This window comes from Hyla sarda, chromosome 8, assembly GCF_029499605.1.
Source record: "Hyla sarda isolate aHylSar1 chromosome 8, aHylSar1.hap1, whole genome shotgun sequence".
In the NCBI taxonomy this organism is placed as follows: domain Eukaryota; kingdom Metazoa; phylum Chordata; class Amphibia; order Anura; family Hylidae; genus Hyla; species Hyla sarda.
Genome location: NC_079196.1, coordinates 56,936,169 through 56,951,979, shown reverse-complemented (window position 1 = coordinate 56,951,979; position 15,811 = coordinate 56,936,169). Strand labels below are relative to the sequence as shown.

At 43.5% G+C, this 15,811-nt stretch overlaps 1 protein-coding gene across 5 annotated transcripts in view; it reads left to right on the top strand.

Annotated features, from left to right (window-relative positions):
- The window catches only part of GPR155 (G protein-coupled receptor 155), a 59,636-nt gene that overhangs the window by 32,589 nt on the left and 11,236 nt on the right, over positions 1-15,811 (top strand). For all 5 annotated transcript variants that reach the window (XM_056535612.1, XM_056535615.1, XM_056535613.1 and 2 more), the window contains 8 exons: positions 1,085-1,240; positions 2,142-2,225; positions 4,092-4,212; positions 5,825-5,909; positions 5,994-6,084; positions 7,290-7,494; positions 9,270-9,365; positions 15,470-15,606. In XM_056535612.1, the coding sequence (XP_056391587.1) occupies positions 1,085-1,240; positions 2,142-2,225; positions 4,092-4,212; positions 5,825-5,909; positions 5,994-6,084; positions 7,290-7,494; positions 9,270-9,365; positions 15,470-15,606 (975 nt within the window). The remainder of the gene's footprint in view (positions 1-1,084; positions 1,241-2,141; positions 2,226-4,091; positions 4,213-5,824; positions 5,910-5,993; positions 6,085-7,289; positions 7,495-9,269; positions 9,366-15,469; positions 15,607-15,811) is intronic.

The following is a 15,811-nucleotide window of genomic DNA, read 5'->3' as shown; positions in this document are numbered from 1 at the left end:
AGAAAGTAGTCTAGCTTGTCACTCACCTCACAGCTGTCATTCTGGTATCCCACTGCTAGGGCGAGGTGTCCGATGTAGTGATCCCTTGATTACTAAGAACCCATACTAGTAAGTCAGACAGTGGTCTGCGTGGTTTCCTACGCCACCTGTTGCACATCACACAGCTGATGTATCTGCAGCCGGAGTTCCAGTACCCCACTGTTAGTGCGAGGTGTCCGATGGAGTGACCTGTTGTCTACTATGGACCCATACCAGTTAGCCAGACAGTGGTTTGCATGGATATCCTACACCGCCGGTCACACATCACGTGGCTGATGTACCTGCAGCTGGAGTTCTGGTACCCCACTACTGTGCGAGGTGTACGAAGTTGTAACCCAGCGTGTCCTAGGGACCCTTTATGGGGGGACGGGGATACAATCCACGGCTGCTCAGCATCCCTGATCTCCCAGGGGAGTGGGGTTTCTATCCGTGGCCTCCCCTTCCTCCCACATGCAACAGAGGGGCTCAGTGATCGCCTATCTGCCTGTCTTCCCCTTTTTGCCTGCACCTGGAGGTGTACTTGTTCGCCAGTCTGTTGTCTGCACGGTTTTTCCTAGTGTCAGCGCCTCCTAGTGGCAAGAGCATATACCCATCAGTATAGGTGTCCCCCAATGAAGGCTATGAGAAAGAGAGATATTTTACGGTGAGTACAAAAAAATCTCCTTTTAGGAGCCCAAGGACTGGTCGACGGGGTGAAAAGAGTTGGACCCCTGCCTGTCTAATATTTATGGCCTCTCCGGTGAATAGGTCATTCATTTGTATAGGCTGTATAACCTTTAATGTAGGTCAGTGTTTTCCAACCAGGGTGCCTCCAGCTGTTGCAAAACTACAACTCCCAGCATGCCCGGACAGCCAACGGCTGTCCGGGCATGCTGGGAGTTGTAGTTTTGCAACAGCTGGAGGCACCTGGTTGAGAAACACTGATGTAGGTAATAGTAGAAACTTTCTTTACAAGAAGCAAACCAATGGAAGACCTGTTACCTTTTCCAGTTAATGCCAAGGATGTTTGTGTGGCTCAGTGACCATCTATGTTATTTGCTTCCAGGTCACATCAGGAATGGTGATCAGCACCTTCGTGTCTGCTCCAATCATGTATGTCTCGGCCTGGCTCTTGACTATTCCATCAATGGATCCGAAGCCTCTGGCTTCCTCTCTGCAAAACGTCAGCTTTGATATTAGCATTGTGAGCCTGGTCGCCCTGGTAAGTTTACACAGTGGGTGTAGAGGAACACCTATCGATTGATTTATTGATGGATGTGAATTACAGTTACCAATTTCCTGTCGCATTTAATGGATTTAGTTATTTAGGTTTTAAAGGGGTACTCCGCTGCTCAACAGTTTGTTCCAAATGCTGAGCAGCGGTGTACCCCTTTAAATTTGCAAGCCAGGCCCTTGTTTACATTGTAACCTTGTACCTGATTGTAAGTGCACGTCATTATACCCCAGACTTCATAGCTGCGGGGTGCTCAGAGGCATACAGCCGTTTTTCGCACAGTAGCCCTCATTTACTATTGCAAACCCGACATGTTTTGTTGGGTTGTGCGCCAGATTCTGTTGCATTGCGCCAGAAATTCTGTCTGCGCCAGAATCTGCGCCACAAATTCTGTCTGCACCAGAATGTGCGCCAGAATTGAAAAACCCCCGAATAACTCTCCATTTTGCTGAGAGAACCTGAAGGGGGGCGTGACCGACGTGAAAAGGGGGTGTGGTCTCTGAAAAGGGGCGTGTTCCCGACATTTTCACAAAAAGCCAACATATTTACTAAGGTTTCCACATGTGGTGGATTTGAGCTGAGGAAAACCAGACAGATCAGAGCATGTGTGTAAAAAAAAAAAAAAAGCAAAATGTAGGGCAACCTTAGTAAATACTGTGGAAAATAAATTTTAGGGAATTAAAACCCACAAAGAAACCTACACAACACTCTTAGTAAATGAGGACCAGTAGGTGTGTGTGCTTCTTCCGGCCTCTATACCCCATAATGTATTGTATAGTGCACTGGGAAATGTAGCTGCTTTATACATATCTATGTTTGTGTTTAAGATAATTGTCTTATAAAATAAAGTTCAGTATTTTTTACATTTTAATATTCTTTCCGTTGACAGATTTGGTCTCTGGCTGTTTTACTTCTGAGCAAAAAATATAAGCGACTCCCTCATATACTTACTGCAAATCTACTTCTTGCTCAGGTTAGTGTCCATTTTGTATAGTCTCAACCCACTTATCTACCAAAACCAAGAACCCATCCACATTGCAGCGCTAAACACAAAGTTTTGTTTTGTTTCGTTAGGGGTAGTAAAAGAGTAAAACACACAAAAAATTAAAATTTTATAACCCTGAAACATTTCTAAGGGGGCATGACTAACGAGGTATTATAATTATTATATATATATATATATATATATATATATATATATAATGTGTATGTGTATATATATATATATATATATATATATATATATATATATATATATATATATATAATGTGTATGTGTATATATATGTATATATATATATATATATATATATATATATATATATATATATATATATATAAATTCACATACCTCAACATAGTCCTCTTCCAGCAGGGTAGAGTGTCCGAAAAGATCGGTGTTTCCATATTATGTATTTAACATGCGTTTTCCCAAAAAAATGCACATTTAAATCAATGCAAAATCAATGTGGGAACACTCACCCCTCCCCACTTCTGGCTTTGTCCTGGCCTCCTCTGCACTGCAGCCTCTAGTGACCATCAGGTGATTTCTAGAAGCTGCAGTGCAACTGAAGATGCCAGGAGCAGGGAGGGGTGAATATTTAGTCGCCATAAAGGAGCAGCACACCTATCATTCTCCAAGTGTTTTGCTTCTCTACAATAAGCAGTCATCTGTATAGATAGCTGCTTACTGTCTGTACCCCAAGGATTGAGCCCAGCCCAGGAGCAGGAGATACACAAATTCTGGGGAAACTTCTGCTCTTCAGCGGAAAACCTTGTTCAGAGCAGAAAGTCCGGATCCTCTACAGTAAACTATGGTGGGCTATGCACTGTTGTTTAGTGTACAACCAGCGGAGCTAAGTAAGGATGCTATGTGTCACCACTTAACTCTTTACACTCTGTGGGCTAGGCGCCCAAACCATGGAGTGTAGAACCCGCACCTTTGGTGTGAGTTTAGTAGTGTTTTTGCTACCTATTGAAGTCAGTGGAAGCAAATCTGCTGCTAGGAATCCACAGTGGATACCGCACATTTAAATGTTCCCTAAAAGCAGACCTGTCAGCAGACCTTATAACAGATCCATACTCCTAGTAGTCAAAAACGCCAACATTTTTTAGCTTTTTGTATTAATGAGAAAAGTGATCCCCCTCCTTCTCTCCGTCTTCACCACCCCTAAAGGCATTGACTGACAGGCTTATGTGTATACATGCATACTTGGCTGTCTGTCACTTACTACCCCTAAGAGTGGGGATGAGCAGGGGGAGCACTCCATAAATACTCTGTACTTATTTCTGTACTCTGTTAGCGCTCCCTTTAGCCAAACTGCCCAAACATTTTATGTGATGTTTTTGAGTGCGGAGCTGTAGCTGTAATGTGCTGCTCGTACATAGGGCAGCATACTCAGCTGACTGTTCCGGTTTTAAAATGTGCAATGAATTTAGGTGTGTATGGCAGTGTTTCCCCACCGGGGTGCCTTCAGCTGTTGCAAAACTACAACTCTCAGCATGCCCGGACAGCCTTTGGCTGTCCGAGCATGCTGGGAGTTGTAGTTTTGCAACAGCTGGAGGCACCCCGTTTGGGAGACACTGGTGTATGGCAACAAAATTAACAAATCTTTAGGGAATCATCTTTTCAGCTTTGGCTCACTTATGTACCACAAGTAACATCTCATAATCTTGCCAGAAATGTATTGTTCCATGTTCTTTTGGACAGGGGAAGGATCTGTGATGTTATATGAAAATTTCAATGTGGTAAATATTGGTGTAAAATCTGTAGAGCACTCCTGACATTCAGACATAGTTGCTATGCTTTGGTCCTCTTAGAATGTTTCTTTCTCCTCAGCTCATTGTCTGCATTGGAATGGTGTTATGGAACTTCATCATAAAGGAGAGGAACATTGTGGGACAGATCCTGGTGTTTGTAATCCTTTACAGCGCCCTCTACAGTACTTACCTGTGGACAGGTATGTTAATATTGATGTTTAAGTCAAGCACAACCCTGAATCCATGTATACCCATTGTTTTGATTTTTAAAGGGGTTATCCAGGAAAAAACTTTTTTTTTATATATATATATATATATATATATATACATATATATATATATATATATATAATATCAACTGGCTCCAGAAAGTTAAACAGATTTGTAAATTACTTCTATTAAAAAATCTTAATCCTTTCAGTTCTTATGAGCCTCTGCAGTTTAGGTTGTTCTTTTCTGTCTAAGTGCTCTCTGATGACACGTGTCTCGAAAACCACGCAGTTTAGAAGCAAATCCCCATAGCAAACCTCTTCTAAACTGGGCGGTTCCCGAGACACGTGTCATCAGAGAGCACTTAGACAGAAAAGAACAACCTTAACTTCAGAAGATCATAAGTACTGAAAGGATTAAGATTTTTTAATAGAAGTAATTTACAAATCTGTTTAACTTTCTGGAGCCAGTTGTTTTTTCCTGGATAACCCCTTTAACCCCTCCTAGCACTGAGGTATCACGCTTTGCCTTGATATGCAAATTAGCCTTAAAACCCCAGGGGGTGTTATCCTGAACTTTAAAAGCCCAGCAAAGTTCATCCCATCCACCTTTTTAGCAATGCCTTTTGGGCTGCTTGTAACCTCCTCCAAGATAATGGGATAAACTTTACTGGGCTTTTGCAGTCCAGGAGAACACCCCCTGGGCTTTTAAAGGAAATCGGTCAGCAGTATCACCCGCACTAAACCTGTCACACAGGCTTGAAGTGCGGGTGATGCTGATCAAAACGATACTCACGGCATCCAGATTCGCCCAGCCGTTCCGCCGCAATTCGCCTTTTTCTTTTTATGCAAATTGAGGGCCTTGGGGCATGGGCGGAGCTCCGAACCGAGCTAGGGGCTCGCTGACGTCCTCTGCATTCGGCGGGTGCTCCGCCCAGCTCATCAATATTCATAACCCCCGCGCTGCTCTTGCGCCCGTGTTAATGTACAGCACATGCGCCGCTTCCCTCCCTGCTCTTGCGCCCGGTGTTAGTGTATGGCGCATGCACTGCCTCCAGGAGTACCCAGATAGCGGCGCGTGCGCCGTACACTAACACAGGGTGCAAGAGCAGGGAGTGGAGTTATGAATATACATGAGCCGGACAGAGCACCTGCCCGGCGAAAATGATGTCAGTGTGCCCCTAGTTCGGTTCGGAGTTCCGCCCATGCCCCAAGGCCCTCATTTGCATAAAAAGAAAAATGCAAATTGCGGTGGAACAGCTGGGCAAATCTGGACGCTGTGAGTATCGTTTTGATCAGCATCACCCGCACTACAAACCTGTATGACAGGTTTAGTGCGGGTGATACTGCTGACAGATTTCCTTTTAAGGCTAATTTGCATATCAATTCAAAGGGAAATATTTTGATGCTGGAGGGGTTAATTATCAAAACAAAGGTATGCACATAAGAACGATGAGTACATCTTAAATTCTTTTAGATGGTTATAGTGTATATGTTGGGTTCATTTTGTGAAAAGAAAATAAATAAACTAGTATACACTGATGACATTATGTAAAATGCTCAGATCTTCATATAACTCCAGACCTTTCGTTACTTTTTCTAGGTCTCATCGCTTTATGTTTGTTTTTACTGACAAAGAGAGAAGTTGGGAATATTCCGACAGCGGTCATAGCTTTGGCTGGATGGGGGTAAGTAAGTGGGGACAGATTTGTGTCATGTGTCATTTATCATGTGGGATTATTTCATGTTGTTTTCTTGTTTTATCCCTATAGCATTCCTGTGTTAATTGTGTGTGTTCTTGTGAGTGTCGGGGAACGTGATGTGGATAGCATTGACTCGGCTTTCTTTTATGGGAAGGCTCAGGTAAGTCTAACAAATAATTATAGACAAAATGAAGAAATTGGGAAATGTGCATGTGTACAGCTTAGTTTTATTTTGTATATTTAGGGTACATTCACATGTACAGGATCTGCTGCTGATTTGGAAGCTGTGTTCAACTATATAATTTTTTGATTTAACGTAAAAATTTGCTGCAAAAAATTCGCAGTAGATTCTGCACATGTGAATACACCCTAAGGGTCCAGTCACACGGGCGGATTACCTGTGGAATTTCTGCATTGGATTTTGCTACCATTGACTTCAATAGGTCAGTAGGTAAACCTGCAAATCTGCCTCTACTATGGATTTTATGCTGAATTATTGAACTCAATGGTAGCAAAATCATCTGCGGAATTTCCGCAGCAAATGTGCTGCGGAAGTTCCGCAGGTAATCCGCCCGTGTGAACATACCCTTAGGGGACGTTCACGCGATCGGATTACCTGTTGATTTTACCATTAGCTTCAATGGGTCAGCAGAAAATCTGCAACAGAGGCAGATTTGCAGATTTTCTTTCTGAACCATTAAAGGTAATGGTAGCAGAATTCGCTGCAGATACGCAGCGGAAAATCCGCATATAATTGGCCCGTGTGAACGTACCCTTAGGGGTACACCGCTACGAGCAGACACACTGCGATGTGCGAGTTGCAGCGTGCATGCGCAGTATGCATGCGTACATCGCGGCAGCTCTCTGCCTAGCTCATAGAGCAGGGGGAGCGGCCGCAATGTGTGCGAGCACACCGCGCATGCACGGCAACTCGTACATCGCAGTGTGTCTGCTTGTAGCGGCGTATTGCCGCTCCGAGCAGGCACATGTAAAGCCACCATGCAGGGGCCCCTCAGCTGTGGATGTGCAGCGTAAAATATGCTGTGGGTCCCCTCGTGTGAACGTACCCTAAGGGTGTATTCACATGTGCATGTTTTCTGCTGCAGATTTGCTTCAGCAGATTTTGCTGCCCATTAAAGTTAGTGGGCAGCAAAATCTGCAGAAAATCCATAGAGGGTTTTACTACCCTTGGCTTCAACCTTCTGCAGAAAATCCTCAAATCTGCCACTATTGCAGAATTTCTGCTGACACATTGAAGTCAATGGTAGCAAAATCTGCGGGTTTTCTGCAGCAAATACACTGCAATTTTTTTTTTTTATTACAAAGGAGATGTTACTGTATGTTCCTGTTTGTGCTTTAATATAGGTTATCAGCACCTCCGTGGTCCTGTGTGTCACCATAATGCTATCGGGCGTTTTTCTTATGTGCATGAGTCGCAGTGGACAAGATGGAAACTACCAGGTACTGAATCAGTCCTCCCAGAGCAGTAGTGTCAGGACTGGAGATACTACAACCGAGTCCAAGCCAGAGAGTCCCATCAGGGCTAGTACACCACTTAACTCTCGAGCAGGTAAAAAGAAAGTTCAGTGCGTTTTGAAGATATTTGCTGGTGGGTTTTATTGGAACTTGTAACCTAAGTCAGTAAAGGAGCCCTATAAAATGTCTACAGCCTGGTCACCTGACTGATCCATTGTTATAAAGCCTCGGGACAGCTGAGAGATTTCTTCTGCTGATGTCTTTAGCTTAGTTTTTTCTAACCAGTGTGGCTCCAGCTGAAGGCTTAAAGAGGTACTCAGCCCCTAGACATCTTATCCCCTATCCAAAGGATAAGGAATAAGATGTCTGATCACGGGGGTCCTGCCACTGGGACCCCTGCGATCTTTCTGCAGCACCCGTTCTAAACAAAGGATGGGTGCGGGTGGCGTTCTAAACAAACGCTGGCGGGGTCGTGACGTCATGACAGTGACAATGAAAGTTGGCCATTACGCCCCGTCCCATAGACTTGCATTGAGGGGGCGTGGTGTGACGTCACGACCCCGCCGCCCGCTCCAAGCGTTCGGAACAAAATGTTCTGAACACTGGGGCAGCGGTGTACCCCTTTAAGCTCATAGCATTGTCTAGGCTCCATGCATTGCATTGAAGCAAACCCTCAGTTATGAGAACTATTAGGCCTGTAATGATTTTTTGCCTTTGGATGTAAACAATAAAGCGATACACTGCCAGATCTTCAAAATAGTAAAGGATTAAAGGGGTTTGTGTAATACTGTTGCATAATTCTTGACAGCAAGCCAATAGGGTGACTGATCTTTTGGAAGTGAGTGATAGAACTTAATATGTGAATCTAAAGATTGCTTGTCATCTTGCTTTGTTAACCCTGTGGCATCTATTAAGAAAACGTGCACAGTCTCGATCCACGTGGTGCTGCTGCTCTACAGATTCAGGCACTTTTTTATTCTTTTTCTAACTAACTATTGGTGCCATTTGTTTTGGCACCCAGTATGCTAATGAGGGCCTAGATAGCTAAGGGGGCAGTCACCACTGCTTTTTCCATTAAAAACTGAGCAGTGTTGGATATCTAGGCCCTCATTAAACCTCATTTCACATGACTTTTCAGGATAGCTGCCCTGTGAGTGTACATGAGGAGCAGCATTATTTATGTCATTACATGACATATTTTCAGCAGATTTCTGCTCTGCAGGCTTTATCTCTAATTTGCATTTCTCCCAGAGCTGGTGGGCGGAGCTCCCCCCCCCCCCCCCCCCTCCGTAGACTTGTATTGGGTTGTCTTGCAGGCACTGGACAAAGCTATGCTGATCTTCAGAGACGAATACAGTGTCACAGGAGAGGGAAAAAGCTTGATAACAGAAGATTTTTGCATTTTTGTCTAATAAGATATATGACAAAGTTTTTTATATACACTCATACTATTGATTTATGTAAAGATCTTTCAAATGACAGTGCCTAGTTAACATATCGGATGCCAAATCTAATGGCATGGGAATATGCCATACACTAAATCAGTGTTTCCCAACCAGTTTGCCTCCAGCTGTTGCAAAACTACAACTCCCAGCATGCCCGGACAGCCTTTGGCTGTCGGGCATGCTGAGAGTTGTAGTTTTGCAACAGCTGGAGGCACACTGGATGGGAGACACTGCACTACATTTCTGTGATGAATTTTCACTGGCAAGAAGTTACATTTTCCCAGACAGCACAAGATTTATTCTTATTCTTTCTTGGAAATGTATCTCAAAACTTAAAAAAATAAGTAAATTAAAATAAGTGTGCAGTCTTTCTAGCACATTGGCTGCAGTGCAGTAATAACATTGTGGTGTCTACAACATACAGAGATTTGTGCCTGTGGACAGGAAAACGGAGACGTGTGTCAGCCTGTGGACTCTCCAAATATGCTGAATATAAATGAGGCTCCCAGCATCGAGGACGGTAAAGTATATACATTGTTAACTAAAATAACCTGTTGTAGCCTGCTTGTGTAATATTAAAGGGGTACTCCAGTGGAAAAAAAAATTTCTAATCAACTGATGCCAGAAAGTTAAACAGATTTGTAAATTACTTCTATTTAACCCCTTTTTAACACCTTAATGACCTCTATTTAACCCCCTTAATGACCACGGATCTGTGAAGCGCACTCAGCTTTGTATCTGCGGGGTTCCGGTGGCTATCAGCAATCGGGACCCGCAGCTAATACCGGACATCGCCGATCGGGCTGATGTCCAGTATTAACCCTTTAAAACGGGAGAAATCCATACCGGCTAACTCAGCGGAGCTGTTCAGGACTGCCGCGGTGAAAGATAACACTGATCAATGCTACGTTATTGCATAGGATTGAACAGTGCCTGCAATCAATGTGTGCAATGTAATAGCCCCCTATGTAATAGCCCCCGTTTCCCATGTTAAAAAAAAAAAACTGTGTAAAATAAAAATAAACATGTGATATCGCCGAACTATAAAAATATATCGTTAATTAAACCGCACGGTCAATGGCGTATGCGCAAAGAAATTCCAAAGTCCAAAATAGCGTATTTTTGGTCACTTTTTATACCATAAAAAAAGTCTGATCAAAACAAAAATGGTACTGATAAAAACTTCAGATTATGGCTCAAAATATGAGCCCTCATACCGCCCCGTTCGTGAAAAAATTTGTTATAGGGGTCGGGTCAGAAGACTTAGCGTTTTTGCATTTTCATTTTTTCCTCATCACCTTCTAAAAAACGTAACTCTTTCAATTTTGCACCTAAAATTCCATATGATGGCTTATTTTTTGTGCCACCAATTCTACTTTGTAATGACATCAGTCATTTTAACAAAAATTCCACGGCGAAATGGGAAAAAAATTCATTGTGCGACAAATTTGAAGAAAAAATTTCATTTTGTTACTTTTGGGGGCTTCCGTTTCTAAGCAGTGCATATTTCGGTAAAAATGACACCTTCTCTTTATTCTGTAGGTCCATGCGGTTAAAATTATACCCTACTTATATAGGTTTGATTTTGTCGCACTTCTGAAAAAAATCATAACTACATGCAGGAAAATGTATATGTTAGAAATTCTCATCTTCTGACCCCTATACCTTTTTTATTTTTCCGCGTACGGGCCAGTATTAGGGCTAATTTTCTGCGCCGTGTTCTGAAGTTTTTATCTGTACCATTTTTATATTGATCAGACTTTTTGATCGCTTTTTACCGTATATACTCGAGTATAAGCCGACCCGAATATAAGCCGAGGCCAATAATTTTACCCCAAAAACCCAGGAAAAGTTATCGACTAAAAGCCTAGGGTGGGAAATACATCATCCCCCCCCCCCCCATGTCATCATCCCCCCCCCTGTCATCATCCCCCCCCCCTTCATCCTCACCGCCTGTCAATCCCTTCATCAGTGGTCTTCAACCTGCGGACCTCCAGAGGTTGCAAAACTACAACTCCCAGCATGCCCGGACAGCCATCAGCTGTCCAGGCATGCTGGGAGTTGTAGTTTTGAAACCTCTGGAGGTCCGCAGGTTGAAGACCACTGCGGCCTTCATCATCATCCCCCCCCCCCCCCTTCATCCTCACCGCCTGTCAATCCCTTCATCAGTGGTCTTCAACCTGCGGACCTCCAGATGTTGCAAAACTACAACCCCCAGCATGCCCGGACAGCCATTGGCTTTCCGGGCATGCTGGGTGTTGTAGTTTTGAAACCTCTTCAGGTCCGCAGGTTGAAGACCACTGCAGCCTTTTTCAGTATCCAGCCCCCCCCTCCCCCCTTTTGTTTTGTACTCACCTCCCCTCGGCGGGAAATTAGGGTGAGCTGGCCCGGGCCATCTATGCTGCAGGGACCGTCCGGTGGGGATGGTTAGTCATTGCGGACTGTCCATTTTCACCAGGGGGGCCTCTTCTTCGGGCCCGGACTAGTGATGTTGCCTTGAACGTCCCTGTGCCTCGTCGTCAAGGCAACGTCACTACTCTGGGGCCGGGCCCGAAGCACGGAGAAGAGGCCCCACCGGTGAAAATGGACAGCCCGCAACGACGAACCATCCCCACCGGATGGTCCCTGAAGCATAGATGGCTCACCCTAACTTCCCGCCGAGGGGAGTACAAAACATAAGGGGGGGGGGGGGCTGGATGATGACGAAGGCCGCAGTGGTCTTCAACCTGCGGACCTCCAGAGTTTTCAAAACTACAACACCCATCATGCGCGTACGCCATTGACCATACGGTTTAATTAACAATATATTTTTATAGTTCAGATATTTACGCACGCGACGATACCACAAATGTTACCACAATACCAGAGTGGGAAAGGGGGGGGTGATTCAAACTTTTATTAGGGAAGGGGTTAAATGACCTTTATTAACTTTATTTTTTTTTTCACTTTTTTTCCCAGTGTTATAGCTCCCATAGGGGGCTATAACACTGCACACACTGATCTTTTACACTGATCCCTGCAAAGCCATAGCTTTGCATGGATCAGCGTTATAGGGGGTTGAATGCTCAAGCCTTTGGCTCAGGCTTGGAGCAATCAAACGCCGATCGGACACGACGGAGCAAGGTAAGGGGACCTCTGCTCGCGTCCTAGCTGATCGGGACATTGCGATTTTATCGTGATAGTCCCGATCAGCCCGACTGAGCCTCCGGGAAGCTTTTACTTTAGTTTCAGATGCTGCGATCAACTTTGATCGCCGCGTCTAAAGGGTTAATAGCGCGCCGCACACCAATCGGTGCAGCGCGCTGTTAGCCCAGGGCCCCGGCTATCATAAGCCACCGGGACCGACCCGGTATGATGTTTTAAATACCGGGACCGGGCGCAGGGCATACAGGTACGCCCTGTATCCTTAAGAAGTTAAACGTATAAATGTTCCTGCTTGTAGTTAAGATTTTGTTTCAGAAGAACGACAAAATCAAACCTATATAAGTAGAGTATCATTTTAATCGTATGGATCTACAGAATAAAGATAAGGTGTCATTTTTACTGCACGTAGAAAAGGAAGCCCCCAAAAGTTACAAAATGGCGGGGGGGAGTTTTCGTCAATTTTGTCGTAAAGTGATTTTTTTTCTTTGCATTTCGCTGTAGATTTTTGGGTAAAATGACTGACGTCATTACAAATAAGCCCTCATTTGGGTCTATAGGTGCAAAATTGAAAGGGATATGATTTTTAAAAGGTAAGGAAGAAAAAACGAAAGTGCAAAAATGGAAAAACGCTTGGTCCTTAAGGGGTTAAAAATCTTAATCCTTCCAGTACTTATCAGCTGCTGTATGGTACAGAGGAAGTTGAGTAGTTTATTTTCAGTCTTACCACATTGCTCTCTGCTGACATCTCTGTTCATGTTAGGAACTGTCCAGAGTAGGAGCAAATCCCCGTAACAAACCTCTCCTGCTCTGGACAGTTCCTGACATGGACAGAGGTGTCAGCAGAGAGCACTGTGATCAGACAGAAAAGAACTTCCTCTGGATCATACAGCAGCTGATAAGTCCTGGAAGGATTAAGATTTTTAAATAGAAGTAATTTACAAATCATACAAGTGGAACAACAGCCAGCACCTGTTAAAACTTCAGATTTAATGTAATCCTTAAAAGTCCATATAGACAGCAGTGCGGGAAAACATAGGAACAATAAAATCCAGAGAGTAGCTTGGAGAATTACTTCCTAGCCGACATGTTTCAGGCTCGATGGTCTTTAGTCATGGCATACATGTTTCCACATTAGTCTTCATTTTTGTACTAACCAGAGTACCTGCTACTCCAACCCGCCCAAAAAAGGGGAGGGACTCAGGTGCACAATACACAAATACAACTTTATTGTTCTGTGTGACTTAACAACAAAACACAAGAAGCAAATGCAAATGAAGAAAAAGAAGAAAAGAGAGACATTCTTCAATAGTGTAATATAAGGTCAGTCCTATTGTTAAGCCCATGTGGCTGTATGCTGTATAAAAGATATGTCCACATTGTCTCCATGTTCCGGAGATATTGCACAAGGTCACCTCCCCTTTGGGATGGTGTTACCCTCTCGATCCCTGAAAACTTTAGAGAGGAAACATTTCCTTGATGATGAATAAAAATATGTTTAGAGACAGTAGACATTCCGCTGGTAAGAGGACGAGCAGCAGGTCTGACATCTTCTTGTATTCGCTTTTGGTGCTTCCTATATAGTTCATACAGCATTCAGTACAGGTGATTTTGTACACTACTTGTTCACTGTTGCAGTTAAAAGTTTTCACAAAATGTTTGTTGTTGTCTATTGTACCTTCAGTACTTCTCAGCAAATTTGAAGACAACGCACCTCGACTCTGATCATTTAGAGAAATCCTTGGTAGATGACCAAGACTCCCTTTTCTGGTGGGAGGAGAGACACATCTTTTGTGACAGCAATCCCTTTCCTGATTGGTTCGGCAGATATATAGACGATGTGGTCGTTGCCTGGAGATCGGATGAGGGTAATGGCGTAAAATTTATGGAATATATCAATAATAATTCCTGTAACATAAAATTACTTATTCTTGGAAAAAGAGCTCTGTTCCATTTTTGGATGCTATTCTAACAGCGAAGGACAAAATAGTAGAAATCATCCCTTACCGTAAACCGAACTAAGGCAACACCACGTTAAGGGCCGACTCCTGTCATCCCAGGTATACTATTGAAAGTATACCTGTGGGGGAACTTATGTGTATCAAACGGAACAGTTCCAACAATGATGTGTACCTGGGGGAAGCAGAGTATGCAACGGACTCCAGCTAAGAGGCTATCCATGGTGGACACTGAATAGAGCCCGGAGACAGGTGGATCCTATGGATCGCTCACAACTTCTTGAGAAGGTAAAAAATTTACACGAGCAGGACAAGGCTATGACATTTGTTACCACTTATATCTGCTAATTCAATCAGATCAGAAACATTATAACACGTCATTTACCCATGCTGTCCTGCGGTCCGGATCTAGGCCAAGAGTTACAAGGAGAGGTACGTTTTTCTAGTCGCAGGGCACCCACTTTATCATCTATGCTGTCACCCAGTTTAGTCAGTGATGCAAAACAGAAGGAATCTTGGTCATCTACCAAGGGTTTCTATAAATGTTTCTATGAGTCGAGGTGCGTTGTCTGCAAATTTGCTGAGAAGTGTCTGAGTATTGAAGGTACAATAGACAACAACAAACATTTTGTGAAAACTTTTATTAATTGCAACAGTGAACAAGTAGTGTACAAAATCACCTGTACTGAATGCTGTATGAACTATATAGGAAGCACCAAAAGCGAATACAAGAAGATGTCAGACCTGCTGCTCGTCCTCTTACCAGCGGCATGTCTACTGTCTCTAAACATATTTTTATTCATCATCAAGGAAATGTTTCTTCTCTAAAGTATTCAGGGATCGAGAGGGTAACACCATCCAAAAGGGGAGGTGACCTTGTGCAATATCTCCGGAACATGGTGACAATGTGGACGTATCTTTTATACAGCCACGTGGTCTTAACAATAGGACTGACCTTATATTACACTATTTAATATGTCTGTTTTTTCTTATTTTTCTTCATTTGCTTCCTGTGTTTTGTTGTTTTCTCACACAGAACAATAAAGTTGTATTTGTGTATTGTACACCTGAGTCCCTCCCCCCTCCCTCCCCTTTTTTGGGCGGGTTGGAGTAGCAGGTACTCCGGTTAGTACAAAAATGAAGACTAATGTGTAAACATGTATGCCATGACTAAAGGCCATCGAGCCTGAAACATGTCGGCTAGGAAGTAATTCTCCAAGCTACTCTCTGGATTTTATTGTTCCTATGTTTTCCCGCACTGCTGTCTATATGGACTTTTAAGGATTACATTAAATCTGAAGTTTTAACAGGTGCTGGCTGTTGTTCCACTTGTATGGTATTCGTATTAAGGATTGCTGCGCACCATGGATCCAGGTTGGCATCAGTTGGTTGTAAATGGTTGGTTGTAAATTGGTTTAAATGGTCTAGAGCGGGAAGGAATTTTAGACCAATAACACTGTGATGTCTGTGGCAGTACACTGGGGTATCTCATGCTGTATTTGTATTTTTTTTTTACCTCTAAAAGCACATGAATGTCTAAGTCGCTGCAACTCCCAGAGATGTGCCCTGTCCCAGGAAGAGCAGAATCAGCTCCACGGTGAAGACAGACAGATAGCGAGACATGTCCTGCTGTGCCTGCTGCTCGTCGTGGGGCTCTTTGCTGTAAGTAGATGGAAAGGGAATTGCATAATATATACAGAAGCATGCAAAGTGACATGTACTTCTTCCTGAAAAATGGAAATTGTTACCTTCTCAGATCTATTCAGCTTATTACATAAACGTTACTTTATGGGAAGGGTCATACGTAGCATATACGCAGCACAAAATGCGCTGTGCATTCTCCTATGAGTAGGCACACAAGGCTACC